This window comes from Manihot esculenta, chromosome 2 (assembly GCF_001659605.2).
Source record: "Manihot esculenta cultivar AM560-2 chromosome 2, M.esculenta_v8, whole genome shotgun sequence".
Lineage (NCBI taxonomy): Eukaryota > Viridiplantae > Streptophyta > Magnoliopsida > Malpighiales > Euphorbiaceae > Manihot > Manihot esculenta.
The window spans coordinates 30,273,617-30,291,337 of record NC_035162.2 but is presented as its reverse complement, the minus strand read 5'-3'; the positions used below and the strand labels follow the sequence as shown (position 1 = coordinate 30,291,337).

General features: G+C 37.5%; 1 protein-coding gene across 1 annotated transcript; it reads right to left on the bottom strand.

The window, feature by feature from the left end:
- Positions 1–8,032: 8,032 nt before the first annotated feature.
- On the bottom strand, positions 8,033–9,526 carry LOC110608930 (putative pectinesterase 63). The gene is made up of 4 exons (XM_043953133.1): positions 9,032–9,526; positions 8,712–8,918; positions 8,274–8,515; positions 8,033–8,189 (listed from the first exon to the last, which is right to left on the bottom strand). Exons 1-4 carry the CDS (start codon positions 9,524–9,526, stop codon positions 8,033–8,035), a joined length of 1,101 nt encoding a protein of 366 aa, XP_043809068.1.
- Between the last annotated feature and the right edge of the window lie 8,195 nt (positions 9,527–17,721).

The window sequence follows — 17,721 nt, the reverse complement described above, 5'->3', positions numbered from 1 at the left end:
GAGCCACCAAGATGTATCAAGATTTGAAGAAAGTTTATTGGTGGCCAGCTATGAAGAAAGAAGTGGCACAGTTTGTGTCAGCCTGCGAAGTGTGTCAGAGGGTGAAGCTGGAACATCAGAAGCCGGCTGGAATGCTTAACCCGCTACCTATTCCAGAGTGGAAATGGGAGAATATAGCTATGGATTTCGTAGTGGGGTTACCGGCGGCGTCCAACAGATTGGACTCCATATGGGTGATTGTGGACAGACTCACTAAATCTGCTCACTTCATCCCTGTCAGGAGTGGCTATTCTGTGGACAAGTTGGCGCAGGTGTATGTCGATGAGATCGTCAGACTGCATGGGGTTCCTGTTTCGATAGTGTCAGATAGAGGGCCCCAGTTCACCTCCAGATTTTGGCGGAGTCTGCAGAATGCCATGGGTACTAGGTTGGATTTCAGTACTGCCTTCCACCCCCAGACTGATGGACAGTCAGAAAGGACCATCCAGACTATCGAGGATATGCTCAGAATGTGTGTGCTGGACTTTGGCGGTTCTTGGAGGCAGCATCTACCTTTGGTGGAATTTGCCTACAATAACAGCCATCATGCTAGCATCGGGATGGCTCCATATGAAGCTTTGTATGGGAGGAAGTGCAGATCACCTGTTTGCTGGGAAGAAGTTGGAGAAAAGGCCTTGGCAGGGCCTGAGCTAGTAGAGATTACCAGCAGGGTAGTACCCATAATCAGAGAAAGGATCAAGACTGCTGCAAGCAGACAGAAGAGTTATGCAGACATCCGCAGAAGGCAGGTCGAGTTTCAGGAGGGGGATCTGGTATTGCTCAAGGTGTCTCCTATGAAGGGAGTGGTTCGCTTCGGGAAGAAAGGTAAACTAGCCCCACGATACATCGGACCCTTTGAAATCTTGCAAAAGATTGGGAATGTGTCGTACAAGCTGGATTTACCTGCTTCAATGGAAAGAATCCATCCGGTTTTCCATGTTTCAATGTTGAGGAAGTTTGTGTCAGATCCGAGCAAGGTTCTTAGTGAGCCTGATGTGGAGGTCCAAGAGGATCTCACCTATGTTGAACAGCCAGTACGGATCATAGACACCCAGATCAGAAAGTTAAGGAACAAGGAAATCCCGATGGTGAAAGTCCTGTGGAACCACCACAATTTGGAGGAATGCACTTGGGAGACACGGGAGTCTATGCTCCAGCAGTACCCTCATCTCTTTTAAGGTTAGATCTCTAAGTGTTTATGTGCTATGTATGTATGTTATGTTTTATGCCATGCTATGTGCTAGTTGAGGAACATTCGGGGACGAATGTTCTTAAGGGGGGGAGAATGTAATACCCGGCTAGACTCCGGTATCGGAATTCCTACCGTCCGGTGGAAATCTCGGATGTCGGAAGCCTCTAGTAGGGTAGAAACATGCTTTCATAAAATGTTTTAAGGTATTTCATGGTTTTAAGTAAAATGGAAATGAGTTTTTGCATAAAAACAACCTTGAAGGAAAACTCAGGTTCGGCCGCCGAACCTCAAGTTCGGCCGCCGAACATGCATGCCTTCGGGAGCGCCTTTAGGCCCCCGAAAGCATAAGTGAGGAAAGTCCAGGTTCGGCCGCCGAACCTCAAGTTCGGCCGCCGAACATGGCATGCATGCGGAGGCACGTTCGGCCCCCGAACGTGGCCTGGCCAGCCACTATAAAAGGGTCCCTTAGCCGAAAACGGGCGAGCTTTTTCCCCATTTCCGGCCAAGGTGAGCTCTCCGCCGTCCCTCACCGATTTTGAGTTCTTTCCTTCCAATCCTACTCGATTTTCATGAGTTTTTACTTTGTTTTGAAGATTTTCAAGCTTTGAGCATAGTTTTGGAGTTTTGAGGTTCAAGGGAACTCAACCCCTCCCATCTCCGAGTTAGGTCGTCTCTCTCTCGATCTCCACGAGGTAAGAGCCGATCTTAAGCTCATTTCATGTTTTAAGTAAGTTTTAAGTGGATCTATGGAGTAGAATGCATGTTTAGCTCATAGTTAGGTTTATGGGTTTGATATGTGTTTATGAACAATGTGTGTTGCTTGAGGTGTTGTAGTTGGGGTTTTTGATGTTTTGATGCCCCTAGAAACTTGTATGCTTGTTTGTGTATGATTGGGAATGTTGTAGAATAGGTTTATGCTTGATTGGTTAGTTTTGGAGGCAAATGTGCATAGAAGAGCTGAGTTTCTGCCACTAAGGGAGAAACCAGGTTCGGCAGCCGAAGGAACTTTCGGCCGCCGAACATGCTTGTGGAGGCAGCCTTCGGCTGCCGAAGCTTGCCCCCGAAAGGAGACTTTCGTCTCTGTCTGGGAGTTTCGGCCGCCGAAAGTGCCGCCGAACATGCATGAGTTTCGCCTCTGTCTGGGAGTTTCGGCCGCCGAAGGTGCCGCCGAACCTGCCTGACTTTCGGCTCTGGAGGGACTTTCGGCCGCCGAACCTGCCGCCGAAAGTGCCCTGTCCAGCCCTCTCTTGCATGTTTTTCTATGATTGTTTCATGATGTTTTAGGGGGTTTTTGGGGAGTAGTTTAGAGTTATGTTCATGTTTGTTTGGTCCCTCATTTGAGTCCACCTATGTAGGTTTGGACCCGAGGAACCGAGGACCCCAGCAGTGAGTCTGTTGCCCCAGTGTCTAGTCAGAGCTATCCAGAGGTGAGTGGAATAAACCTTTATGTTTTAAGCAAATTGATCGTATAGTTTGAGCATGTTCATGCATCATGAATGCCATGTGATGAATTAGGTTGCTTGCATTAGAATTCATGAATATGTTGCATTGCATATTTTATATGTTGATGTGGATGAATATTGAATGATCCAAAGCCTTCGATCTATGATATGACGATGTGATATGTACGGTACGGAATGTAAGACCAGTGGGACCCATTCTACGTTCGCTGGCACTATGTAAGGGAAAGACCAGGACCCATTGTACGTTCTGGCATAGTTGGACACTGTTATGTTATGATAAGTAAGGGAAAGACCAGGACCCATTCTACGTTCTGGCACAGTTGGACCATGTAGAGGGCTATTGGTGACAAGTCCATCCTTGATGTGATTAGCTGTGATGTGATGCATTCCATGTTATCATATGTTTTAAAATGTTTTATTATTCTGCTCACTGGGCTCTAGTAGCTCACCCCTCTCCCATTTTTCCCCAGGATTGCAGGTACAGGGTAGACCAGGAGGTTTACAAGAGTGATAAAGTCTGGTTATGTAATAGATAGTGTGGACATAATAAATGTATTAATGTTATGTAAAAGTACAGTTTCAGTCATGTAATGTTTTTTGAGGATTAGAGATTGTGCTTGACTTTATGTATGAGGTATCCCTTTTAATACATGATCTTATACCTTTTATAATGTTTATGTAGACCAACTCAACATATGATGTTTTGCCTATTGGGGTATTGAGGAGATCCCACTGAGGGGTCATGTTTATGTTTATGAGTATGTTCAGTGCATGCACAGGTTGAGTTTGGCATATGAGTGAAAGAAAAGTTTTAAATTTTTATGTATGTTGTTGATCATGTATGGGATTAAACAGGTTTTCAGGTTGTATGTTAGGCTTGCTACGGGTCCCGGCGGCCTTAAGTCGACCCAGATCCTAGCGCCGGTAGCGGTCCGATTTTTGGGTCGTTACACATAAAATGAGTTCAAGATCGGCTCTTACCTCTTGAAGATCGAGAGAGAGACGACCTAAACTTGGAGAACCACGGAAAAGAGCTCCTGAGTCTTCCAAGCCTCAAAACTTGCTTTAAAGCTCAAAATCTTCAAAACAAAGTGAGAACTCATGAAAATCATGAAAGATTTGAAGAAAAGGACTCAGAATAGGTGAGGGACGGCGGAGAACTCACCTTGGCCGAAAATGGGGAGAAAAGCTCGCCCATTCGGACAAGGGGACCCTTTTATAGGTGGCTGGCCAGGCCACTTTCGGGGGCCTAACGTGCCTCCGCATGCATGCCATGTTCGGCGGCCGAACATGAGGTTTGGCGGCCGAACCTGGACTTCCCTCACTTATGCCTTCGGGGGCCTAAAGCACTCCCGAAGTGCATGCATGTTCGGCGGCCGAACTTGAGGTTCGTCAGCCGAACCTGAGTCTTCCTCTCAAGACCATTTTCATTCAAAACTTAATTTCTTTCTTGCTTAAAACCATAAAATACATTAAAACATTTTATGAAAACATGGTTTTTCCCTTCTAGAGGTTTTCGACATCCGAGATTCCACTGGACGGTAGGAATTCCGATACCGGAGTCTAGCCGGGTATTACAACAAATATCTCCCGACCTTGGGCCAACATCTCCCACAGCTCTGCCTCAAGCTCAGCAATCCTAGTGGAGTTGGCCTGGGCCTCTACAACTTGAGCCTTTAGCTCCAAGACTTGGTATGTAGCAAGGGCACCTGGTCCTAGACAGTCTTTGCCCAATTCTCAAGGACCAGCTTGGAAGCATTGGCCCCATTCCGCTCAGTCTAGAGTTTAGCCACCGACTCTAGGGTCTTCTTTATTGTGCCCTCCACTTCGTCAACCTAAGTCTTCAGCCTTGAGCATTCCTCCACCAAGAGCTTCCTATTCGTCTCTTGTGTGCCAAACTCCAGCCACAAGGCTTTGTGGTGCTCCTTGGCCACATAGGCACAGAGGGCACTCTCCAAGGCATAATGCATAACATTATCAAAAAGCTCGTCTGTCTCGAGCTCATTCAGGCAACGATGATCTACGGGCCTCAGGATACTTTTGATTAACAGGATGCCTAGAGTAGGATCATCAAGAAGTGAAGGTGCTCGGTTTAGCACCATTTCCAGGCGCTAGATGCTCGGAGGCCATGAGGATTCAACCCTCACGCTCACAGGAGCTGGTTCAGATGGACTGGGGACAGCAGCAAGAATCTCATAAGCGGGGGTAAAAGCAGAGGCGCCCAGGGTAGATGCATCAGGATATAAATGGCCTGACTCTTTCGCCATAGGTTGGGCCAGGAGAGGAGGAAGCATTATCAATTCTTCCATGGGGTGAACATACTTAGGAAGGGGACCAGTTGCCCCGCAACAGCCTTGCCTTAGTGGGCAGCATGCATCACTTTAGCAAATTTGATTTTAGATGCAACCATATTTGCAAAAAGAGAAAACTAAGTAAGGCAGTTCAAAACCTAAAAAAAGACAAAAAGAAAAAGTACCCTGATCTCCATCCGGGGAGGTGCTTTCCCCGAAGACTGGAAGGCTAGGCAAGTGGGGGCCCCAAGTCTGGCTTGCTTGCAAATAACTCTGCTAAAACAAAATGGCATTCCTCACTGTCTGGGTAATGTCCATTTTCTTTGGAGACTTAGTTTTCATCAAGAGAAAGGCTAAAGCCTCATCCTCATCCCTCTTGGTACGGACTCCATCCTTCTTCAATTCCACTCAAAAGTGCCATCTTGTTTGATGTTCCCAAAACCCTTTACGTCCAGTGATGAAGGATAAAAAATTTATTTTTCCACCGCTTCAAGGAGGAAGGTATCCAGTCGAACATGATCAGGTGTTTTCGCTCGTTAAAATACCAAAGTTCCTTATTTTTGCGGGTACCCAATTGATATAGTTGGAAAAAGCTACACTCGGTTTGATATAGTTATTGAGGTAGACAAATTGAAAAGCCACCAGGATTCTCCAATTATTAGAATGCGGCTAGACAACTGAAAACTTGTGGAACCGAAGGACATCAACTAAAAACGGATCCATAGGAAACAGGATTCTCCATTTCATTTTTACGATACTTACTTACTAATTTATATTTTTTAGTTGTATTTCATTATTTTAACAAATTTACAGTTGAGACGTGGACGAATGACTTTTATTATATTTCATAATTAGTATAACATTAATTAGGTAAATTGTTGGTTATAGCTAATAGTTGATATCTGGTAGATGTTGTTAGCTGATTCTTAATTGCAACTGAAATATTCTTAAATGATTAGTAAAATATGCATAGTTGTTGTGGTTAATATGTAAAAGGACGGATAAGCATAATTACATCACAATCTAAGATTTAATTAATAATTTGTCATTTTATTTTTAGATCTCAACACTTTTTGTCCCTAAAATTTAATTTCGTCTAGTCAATGATTTGCATCTAGTCAAAAAGAAAGAGATTACATGTAATTCCAAAAATACCCTTATGAGTAATAAAATAAGAAAATTACTACTTAGTCCCTATAATATGGAGAAACTCACTAGTTAATCACTCGGTTTTGAAAAATACATTCATACGTCCATGACATTTTAAAAAATCTACTAGTCAGTCCCTCTGTTAATTTTATCATTAAAAATTTTACTATTTGGTCCTCATAGTTTTAAAAAACTTATTAGTTGGTTATTCAAATTATTAAAAAGTTTACTAATTAGACCCTCCGTATCAGGAGTATTTTAGATTTTTTTAAAATACTTAATGACTAAAATTAATAGAAGGACTAACTAGTAGACTTTTTAAAAACTCAAAAACATTTTAATGAATTTTTTAAAATCAAGGAACCAACTAGTGAGTTTCTCCATCTGATAAGATCTAAGTAGTAATTTTTCCTAATAAAAATTTCTTCTACTCTTCATATTCTCATATTTCTTTCATCTACTTTCCATACCCCCTTCATTATTCATGTCTAACACATACCCAAAACTACAAAATTTGTATGTTAAAAACATATTTTGTAGTAATTGAAAAGGAGACGGAGGATCGGCAGTGACACGAGCAACTGACAGCGCAAGCAGCAAGTGACGTGACGTAAGTAGTGAGTAGCAAGCGATGTGAGTGGAAGGAGATGAGAGCAGTGAGCGACGACGTGAGTGGCTATAGATGCAAGCAGAGAGTGATGTGAGTTGTTGGAGATGCGACGAATGAGCGATGCAGTGGATGAAGACACGAGCAATGAGCGACGCGAGTTGTTATATATACGATTAGCAAGCATTGCGAGTAGTCAAAGATGCAAGGAGTGTGTGGCGCAAATGGGATGCACATCAAGTGGCAAGAAACGAGAACAATTAGTGACTCGAGCAGCGGGCAACTAGAGTAGTGAACGACGAGCAGTGATCGACAGTGAGCAACATTACAAAAGTAATTTCTATTGAATTTTAATTTTTTATTTTTAATAATTGAAATTTTATATATTTTTATTTTTATTATATTTTTCAAGTTTCATTATTAAATTTATTGAAATTTTTATTTGTTTGTGAAGATTGTGTTTGAGATTTTCTTCCGTAAATTTTAACGGAATTAAACTTCAGGAACTAAAGCGTTGGACGAGAATAATAGAGGGATAAATCTGTTAAATGTGTTATATCTCAGGAACGAAAAAATATTTTTTTCCTCGATTTCTATTATATTTATTGAGTTTGAATCTTGAATTTATTGAAGTTTTTATTTATTTGTAGAGATTGAGTTTGCGATTTTCAATTGTTGCTTTGATTTGTAAATGAGATTTTGTTGATTCGATTATTTGAGGGACGGACCTATAAATTTGCAGGAAATAAATTTTAGGGACTAAAGTGTTGAATGCTAAAAAGGGTAATTCGGTCATTTTTCCTATCACTAACGGCATTTTTGACGGAAGGACCTCTAATTTTTATAGAATCACCTCTAACTTTTATGGAATCAAACTTTAGGGACTGAAGTATTGGGTGTTAAAAATAGAGGGACGAATCTGTTAATTATGTTATACCTCACGGATGAAAAAGTAATTTTCTCGTATAATTAATATAATTATTTTTATAATATTTATATTTATTTTATAAGTATAAATAATTTACAGATGTAAATTAAAATTTATTTTATTTCATAAATTTTGTAGTTAACCAAAATTAAAGGGATAATATGGTCCAAACAAAAAATAAAGTCATAACTGATGAGAAAAAAAATTCTAACGTGAGAGCTGATTGAAAAGGCAGCTGATAGGTATCTATCAGCTATCAGCTGCCTTTTCAAATAGTTTACCAAAAACACAAAATAGTTGGTTGAAAACTAATCAGCTTCAGTTATGAAAAAAAAGGTAAACCAAACATCCTTTTAAAAAATATTACTTTGGAGGTGGAAGCAACCATTTAGAACCCTGAATGTAGCCAAGAGAGAGAAAGTTTTTGGCTTGTGCATCCTTTAGCTGCTTGGTGAATTTAACACGTCCTTTAGGATTCGATCCAGGTCCTGAATTCTTATATTCTGCAAAGAAAACCGTGCTGCATTTCAAACAATTCATCTTAATTAGTTCATTACCATTTTTATCTCTCTCAGAGCTTGATGTAAGAGATAATTTAGTTTACCTGTCCCTGTCAGGTTGCCTATTGTCTGACCATCCAAGAGGATTAACAACAGCACCCATTTCAGTATAAGAGAAGATCACCTGTGGCATCTTCCTCCATGCTCGTCCCAGAAATGATCCCGATCCACGTCCAGTTATTTTGCATTGTACGAATGAGTAACCAAAATTTTCTGATTTTTCCTCCTTTCCTTGTGCTGTGATGAATGTCAAATCCTTATTATCTACTACATTTAGTTGCGATTCCTGCATTTAAAATAAGGTATAATAGTTATATTTTATCTAATATATCAATTTTCAGAAAAAAACAAAACAAAACAATGTTGATATACATATACATATATATATATATATATATACATATATATATATATATATATATATATATATATATATACATATATATATATATATATATATATATATATATATATATTCTTACCAAATAAAGTGATCTTCCTCTTCCGAAAATAAAATCAACAGTGCCTTCAATGTAACAATTTCTATAAAAGTGGTGTCCTCTATCATCACATAATGTGTCTTGAAATCCAAGAAATTTGCAGTTATAGAAAGCTGCCTTGTCACCATTAATTCTTAATGCAACTGCCTGACCTCCCGGCTTGTTCGATTGGGGTTTTGGTGCAGTATTCTATACCAAAGGAAGAGGTGAATAAATGAATCATAAGACCACAAATCATTAAGCAAAATGAAACGATAATTAAGACATATGTGTGTATATGTGCTTATATGTAAATACCTTACCTGAAAAATAATATTAACCCCCATGAAATAATCAGAATCTACCGTTACAGTACCACTATAATGAGTTCCATATTTACGAGCGGTGCCACCAAATGCCAAGGTGGGCATGGCTTTAGGATCTCCAAGAAATGTAATAAAAGGCTTAGTTTTTTCAATTTCAATCTTCTCGGTGTAGACTCCAGGACCAATTTTTATAATTGCACGTTCTTTGTTTTGTGATGGAATACTTTTAATCGCATCAGTAACGGTCTTGAACTTTCCTTTTCCATCTTTTGAGACCGTAATTATTTTTGATTTGGCCTCAGCAGCTTCAAGAGCAGAATCTAAGGTGCCTTTACGACTTTTCCAAGGCTTAACATTAGTTTGGAACCAATTACTTACTTTAGAATCATCGGCTGGTATTGGTGTTGTATCATCAGAGCTAACGGTGGTTGCAACAACAAGAATGGCAATGAGGACACAATGAGTTGCATCAACGCAGTGCCCTCTTGCCATTTTGTAGTTACTTCCTCCCGTTAACTTTTTTTGTTCAGGGCTATTTGATTGATTGCTTGCTTTTTTCCTTTGTTAGAGGATTCTAATTTATAGAATTATAAGATACTTTATATAGAAAATACTTAAAAAAGAGGCTGAGAATAAGAGAGAATTTCTTGCATGTCTGTAACTAAAGATAGAAAAAATGTTAAGATGTCATTATATTTATTTTATTTTTCGTTTTGTTTTGTGATCGTAACAAAAAATCCATTCAATAAAATATATAGAACCCATATGAAATATAAAAATAATTAAAAAATACTATATTACATTGAATTTCAAGGACAATTAGATTTTGGCATAAATAAATATTATCCTCTAATAATGAATTAATTAATAAAAAATTATATTAGAGGTGGAAACAACCATTTAAAACCTTAGATATAGCCAAGAAACTGGAAGTTTTTTGAGTTGCACTTCTATAAGTAATTAGTTCATCACCAATTCTTAAGATAATTCGTTTTAATTAGTGCATTTTTAAGTAATTCGTTTTAATTAGTTCATCACCAATTCTTAAGATAATTATTTGAGTTGCCGACTTTTCGAAATTAAGTCTTGGTACACGTTGCTTATTTCCTGATGGAATAAAGGTTTAGTTTTATCCTTTATGAATTTTTAAGTGTAGACTCCAAGGCTAATTTTCATAATTACACATTGCTTATTTGCCGATGGAATACTTTTAATAGCATCGGTAAGAGTTTTGAAATCTTTTTTTCTATCTTTTGAAAGCTTAATTATTTTAGGTTTGGAAATCTTTTTTTCTATCTTTTGAAAGCTTAATTATTTTAGGTTTGGTTTAAGAACCTCCAAGAGCGGGATCTAAAGTACCTTTACAACTTGCCACATGCTAGGAGCTTAACATTAGTTTTAAATCAGTGTCATACTCGAGAATCGTTGGCTGGTATGGATGTTGTATCACAACAGTTAACGGTGGTATCAACAACAAGAATGGCAATGTGAACGTAATGAGTTGCACCGATGCAGTGCCCTCTTGTCATTTTGTTGTTGTTTCTTTCGATTAATTTATTTGCTTAGGGTTTTATAGGTGATTGCTTGCTTTTTCCTCCCATTAATACAACTAAATTTAGAAAAACTTCCAAAGTGTATTCATCTTTGCCTTAAAAATGTAAAATCTATATCTCCTCCTTTGTTTTTTTCAGTCATGAGTCTTTCTATGTTTCTTTCAGTATTGATGTGAATAGTTCATTTGACCAAATTTACAGGATCTATCCATCAAAATGAAACAAATAGATAAAAGAATTAAGGGGGTGATTCTAATCATAAAGTTTCTTAGTTATAAAAAATATTTATACTTAATTAAAATTATTTAAGCTTCCAAATCTACTAGCCCAATTAATATTGATTCATGTCGAATGGACTCAATGAAGAGATGTAAAACACTATTTTCTAAATTTTAAAAGTAGTCTATATTCATAATTCAAACTTGAAAGTATTAATTAAGAGAAAAGAAACCGTGCCACCTCGAGGGATAAGCGTAAAACATTTTATATTTATATAAATTAAAGGTGACATCATAAACTGTTAGATCAGTAATCTTGGCACTAATAATATTTCGGCAACAATGAGCATGAATCGTACAAAACAGTTATGACTTTTTTGCTATCATGTCTAAAGCCGCTAAATATACTGTCCAAGAATCTCACTCTAAGATCTTTGCTAAAATATATTTCTCTTTTGTATACCTACATTTTCTTGCTTCCCATGAATTTTGGGATTATGGAACAACAAATAAATTTAACCTATTATTAGTCATATCCATTTCTAAACTAATTTTTAATAATTTACAACTTCAATTGAAATCAAATATATTCCACAATAATTCAAATTAATTAATTCCTTTTCTTTCAATTTTTTTGTTTGAAGTGAATTTTTAATTAATTTATTTTAACTTAGAAAATTACAAAAAAAAAATTAAGTTGAATTTTTGTGAAATTAGTCACTTTAGAGAGAGGATTAGGAAAGCTTTTGTTTGTTTTCAAAATAGAGAAAAGCATAAGCCATTCTAAAGATCACCACATTCTATTTTATTTTTAAATAATTCAAGTGTTTTTCTTGTATGATAGGCATTTGGGGAAGATTTTTAGATAAGTCTTATCAATATATTCAGTAATTGGCGGCCAATAATTTAAATATTTGATTCATTGAGATTCTCATGTCATCTTATAAATAAACCTTTTATTTGATACGATTCACTTTACAAAAAAAAAATCAATTGAATTATAATAAAATTACGTATGATTTTATTTTATTTTTTTAAAAAATACAAATGTTTTAAGTTAAAAAGAAATAAATTTGTTCCATTTAAAAAAACTTGATACATTTTGACTCAGTGGGTGCCTCGTCTTTTTCGGAAAAAATTTTAGCAGAAACCTTCCCAACCAAGTGTAAACTACCTATCTTGGATAAATATGATGGAACAGCAGATCCCAGAAGCCACCTGGAAATCTTTAAGATGACCATGCAGTTTCAAGATGACCATGCAGTTTCAAGATGTTAAGGATTTTGTATTATGCCAAGTGTTTCCATTAACACTTATAGATTTAGCTCAAAAATAGTACCAACATCTAAGCTTGGGTTTAATTCAAAATTACGCAAATTGCTATGTTATTTAATTCAACTTTATCACATGTATACCTCATAAAAAAATTTTCTCTGACTTGCAGAAGATCCGCCAAGGATAGGGTGAGTTTTTAAGGATTTTTATCTCACAGTTCAACGCTGAAGCCATACATGCAGAAGAATGCAATCACAAGATAGCATATAAAGCATACGAAATATTAAATTCATGGATTCCTTAATTAAAAATCTGGTCGTGACGTATGAACAGTTGATAGACAAAGCTTAGAAGTCAGGTTGGATGACAAAGTCAGAGCATTAAAAGAGGACAAGAGGGCGAACCAAAAACAAAGTCAAAAGCCCGAGAGGCGAGGACATGAAGGAGATCACAGGAGTTATCTCATCCCTCGATATCAAATTAAGTATGATTTGTGCTTTGTGCTGGTTTTTCTTTTTCTTTTCTTTTCATGGTAGTTTGGGCAAATCAGCTCATATGGAGTTACACTAACTTTTTATTTGCATGTATTTGTATTTTTATTTCTCTTGACCTTAGCAGATTTAAAGATTCAATTCAAGAGAAAAACTCCCTAAGTGAAGGTAACATACTGTGAATGATTCAATTTAGGCTTAAAGGGGTGGAAAATCGATGAGGTCATGAGATAGAAAGCTCTTTTAACCTTGTTATCTATGTTGAGTAGAGCAAAAGTTAAGACAAAATTCTGTGTGTGAGCAGAAAGTGAAAAATTTGTGAAAAAGAAAAATGTGTGAAGGGAAAAAAAAGTTTTGGGGTGTGTTATAGGGCAAAAAGATGCAAAAAGAAACAAAAAGAAAGTAAAAGATAATGTAATCAATGCAAAAAAATATAACCTAGCAGTACCCCCACACCTATTGCAAACATTGTCCTCAATGTATGAATATATATATAAAAAATTTAAGAAGGAAAAGGAAAGGGACTTCCTGGCCTGTGGGTGATTTGGCCAGTGATTTGGGCAAATCACTCGCCAAATCACTGTCTGTCACGGTGGAGGGGCAGAAAATGGTGAACCAGCAGCTGCAGCATACTTTCCATGTGCTGCATCCTGTCTTCGATTCTGGTGAGATGAGCCTCCACCAAATGGTCTTGAGGTGCCTTTTATGTCCTCCAAGGTCCACCCAATTGCTTTCTTATGTTTCCTCAACACCTTTAGGAGTTTTTCCTCTTCTTGCTGGCTGAGTTGATTGGATACTATGACTGGAAGTGTATTTCCAGCTTCCAAGTAGGTATATTTATGGTGTCCGGGCAGAGTCTTCAGATCCGAGGTGGTTGTTGTCTTCTGGTTTGCTGTCTGCTGTCTGCTGTCTGCTGGTTGATTTGGGCAGATCATCTGGTGCTGCTTCAGGTGATCTGGGCAGATCACTATCTGTCCTATTTGTCTGCTCCAGTGATTTGGGCAAGTCAGAATCTGCTTGTGTTGGTGATTTGGGCAGATCACTGCTGGGCAGCTCAGTCTGCCTAGCGATTGGGTCAGTGATTTGGGCAGATCGATTGCCCTGATCCCTTTCTGGCAGATTTTCTTCCAAGGCCTGTTTTCGTAATTTTTCAGTCCTACTATCTTGCAACTCTTTTCCGCTCCTCAATGTGATGGTACTAGCATTTTACCTGCTTCTATGGAAAGAATCCATCCGGTTTTCCATGTTTCTATGCTACGGAAGTTTGTGTCAGATCCGGGTAAGGTTCTTAGTGAGCCAGATGTAGAGATCCTAGAAGATCTCACTTATGTAGAGCAACCAGTACGGATTCTTGACACCCAGATCAGAAAGTTGAGAAACAAGGAAATCCCAATGGTGAAAGTCCTTTGGAACCACCACAATATGGAAGAATGCACCTGGGAGACACGGGAGTCCATGCTCCAGCAGTACCCTCATCTCTTCTAAGGTTAGTTTTGTGTGTTTTATGTGTTCTATATGAGTGTTTTGTTTTATGCTATGCATGTGTTGTTTGGTGAACATTCGGGGATGAATGTTCTTAAGGGGGGGAGAATGTAATACCCGGCTAGACTCCGGTATCGAAATTCCTACCGTCCGGTGGAATCTCGGATGTCGGAAACCTCTAGAAGGGTAAAATCATGTTTTTATAAAATGTTTTAATGTATTTTATGGTTTTAAACAAAAGGAAATTGAGTTTTAAATGAAAAAGACCAAGGAGACATTTCCAGATTCGACCGCCGAACCTCAAGTTCGACCGCCGAACATTGGATGGTTTAGGGGGGCATGTTAGGCTTCCGAAAGTTTCAAAGGTTCGGCCGCCGAACTTGCATGAGATGTGGGGGCACGTTCGGCTGCCGAAAGGTGGTCTGGCAGCCCCTATATAAGAGCTCCATGGCCGAAACGGGCGAGTTTTCTCCCCATTTTCGGCCAACGGTGAGTTCATGCTCTCCTATGGTTGTTTTCAATGTTTTTCCTTCCGATCTTTCATGTTTTAACAAGCTTTATGTTGATTTGAAGAGATTTGAACAAAAATAGCAAGTTTTGGAAACTTAGAGACCAAAGAGCGGATCTCTCCCATCTCCGAGTTGGATCGTCTCTCCTCTCGTTCTACAAGAGGTAAGAGTAGATCCATAGTTCCTTTAATGTTTTAAGTAAGTTTTATGAAGTTTCTTGGGGTAGAAATGCATGTGCAGGCTTATGTTGAGTTTTTAGTTAAATGTGTGTTTATGAGCAATGTGGGTTGTTTGATGTGTTGTAGATGGGGTTTAGGATAGTTTAAAGCCTCTAGGAGCTTGTATGCTTGAGAATGCATGTTGTAGAATAGGAAAATGCATGATTGAATGAGTTGGGAGGCTTTGGGAGCTTGTGAGCCGAGTTTCTGCCACTTTGGGAGAAACCAGGTTCGGCAGCCGAAGGGACTTTCGGCCGCCGAACCTGCCTGTGAGGCAAGCCTTTCGGCTGCCGAACCCTGCCCCCGAAAGATGACTTTCGGCTCTGGAAGGGAGTTTCGGCCGCCGAAGGTGCCGCTGAACATGCATGAGTTTCGTCTCTGGAGGGAACCTTCGGCAGCCGAAAGTGCCGCCGAAGGTGCATGACTTTCGGCTCTGGAGGGCCTTTCGGCCGCCGAACCCGCCGCCAAAAGTGCCCTGTCCAGCCCTCCTTTGCATGTTTTTTTGGAGTCAGAGGATAGTTTTTTAGGAGGTATACAAGTAATAAATTGATATTAAAATAGTGTAGCAAACTACATAAAGTTCTGAATCAAACCTAGACTCAGATGTTGGTACCATTTCTTAGCCAAACCTGTGAGTGTTGATGGAACACTCGACACAACGCGAAGTCGTTAACATTCTGAAGTTGCATGGTCAGCCTAAAGATCACCAGGTGACTCCTGGAATTTGCTATTCCATCATACTTATCCAAGCTAGGCAAATTGAATTTGGTAGGGCATGTTTATGCTAAGATTTCCTCCGAAAGAGGGAGGCACCATCCAGACCAAAATCTTTTTCTTGCTCTCTCTGGTACCTTTGGACAGCCCGTATAAACTTCCAGTTGACACCTTTCAGAGCATCGTCTGATTCACCCTCCTCTAACTAAGGCAACTTCATCCTAGAAATTGTTCAACCCCACTTCTAGTTATTTTGTGTTGCACAATGAGTAACCATAATATTCTGATTTTTCATTTTTTGCTTGTGTTGTGGTGAACATCCTGCCCTTATTATATACTACATCTAGTTGTGTTTGCTGCATTTAAAATAAGGTGTAATAGTTAATTTTTTATCTAATATAAATAAAAAGTTTTAAAAAATTGATATTATATATATATGATCAGATATAACGACACTTTTGCTTCAGAAAATGAAATCACTAATTCTTAAGATAATTATCTGAGTTCTCGACTTTTCGAAATTAAATCTTGGTACAGTATTCTAGAAAAATAAGTGAATTAATTAGTCATAAAAACAAAAGTGAATTGATTAAATCATTGGCGGGTATGGATGTTGTATTAGAACAGTTCACGGTAGTAGCAACAACACGAATGGCAATGTGAACGCAATGAGTTGCCCCAATGCAGTGCCTTCTTGTCATTTTGTTGTTGCTTCTTTCGGTTAATTTATTTGCGCAGGGTTTTAAAGGTGATTGCTCGCTTTTTCCTTCCATTAATACAACTAAATTTAGAAAAACTTCCATAGTGTACTCTTCTTTGCCTTAAAAATGTAAAATCTATATCTCCTACTTTGTTTTTTTCAGTCATGAGTCTTTCTATGTTTCTTTCAGTATTGATGTGAATAGTTCATTTGACCAAATTTACAGGATCTATCCATCAAAATGAAACAAATAGATAAAAGAATTAAGGGGGTGATTCTAATCATAAAGTTTCTTAGTTATAAAAAATATTTATACTTAATTAAAATTATTTAAGCTTCCAAATCTACTGCCCAATTAATATTGATTCATGTCGAATGGACTCAATGAAGAGATGTAAAACACTATTTTCTAAATTTTAAAAGTAGTCTATATTCATAATTCAAACTTGAAAGTATTAATTAAGAGAAAAGAAACCGTGCCACCTCGAGGGATAAGCGTAAAACATTTTATATTTATATAAATTAAAGGTGACATCATAAACTGTTAGATCAGTAATCTTGGCACTAATAATATTTCAGCAACAATGAGCATGAATCATACAAAACAGTTATGACTTTCTTGTTATCATGTCTAAAGCCGCTAAATATACTGTCCAAGAATCTCACTCTAAGATCTTTGCTAAAATATATTTCTCTTTTGTATACCTATATTTTCTTGCTTCCCATGAATTTTGGGATTATGGAACAACAAATAAATTTAACCTATTATTAGTCATATCCATTTCTAAACTAATTTTTAATAATTTACAACTTCAATTAAAATCAAATATATTTCACAATAATTCAAATTAATTAATTCCTTTTCTTTCAATTTTTTGTTTGAAGTGAATTTTTAATTAATTTATTTTAACTTAGAAAATTACAAAAAAAAAATTAAGTTGAATTTTTGTGAAATTAGTCACTTCAGAGAGAGGATTAGGAAAGCTTTTGTTTGTTTTCAAAATAGAGAAAAGCATAAGCCATTCTAAAGATCACCACTTTCTATTTTATGTTTAAATAATTTAAGTGTTTTTCTTGTATGATAGGCATTTGGGGAAGATTTTTAGATAAGTCTTATCAATATATTCAGTAATTGGCGGCCAATAATTTAAATATTTGATTCATTGAGATTCTCATGTCATCTTATAAACAAACCTTTTATTTGATACGATTCACTTTACAAAAAAAATTCAATTGAATTATAATAAAATTACGTATGATTTTATTTTATTCTTTTAAAAAATACAAATGTTTTAAGTTAAAAGGAAATAAATTTGTTCCATTTAAAAAAACTTGATACATTTTGACTCAGTGGGTGCCTCGTCTTTTTCGGAAAAAATTTTAGCAGAAACCTTCCCAACCAAGTGTAAAGTACCTATTTTGGATAAATATGATGGAACAGCAGATCCCAGAAGCCACCTGGAAATCTTTAGGATGACCATGCAGTTTTAAGATGTTAAGGATTTTGTATTATGCCAAATGTTTCCA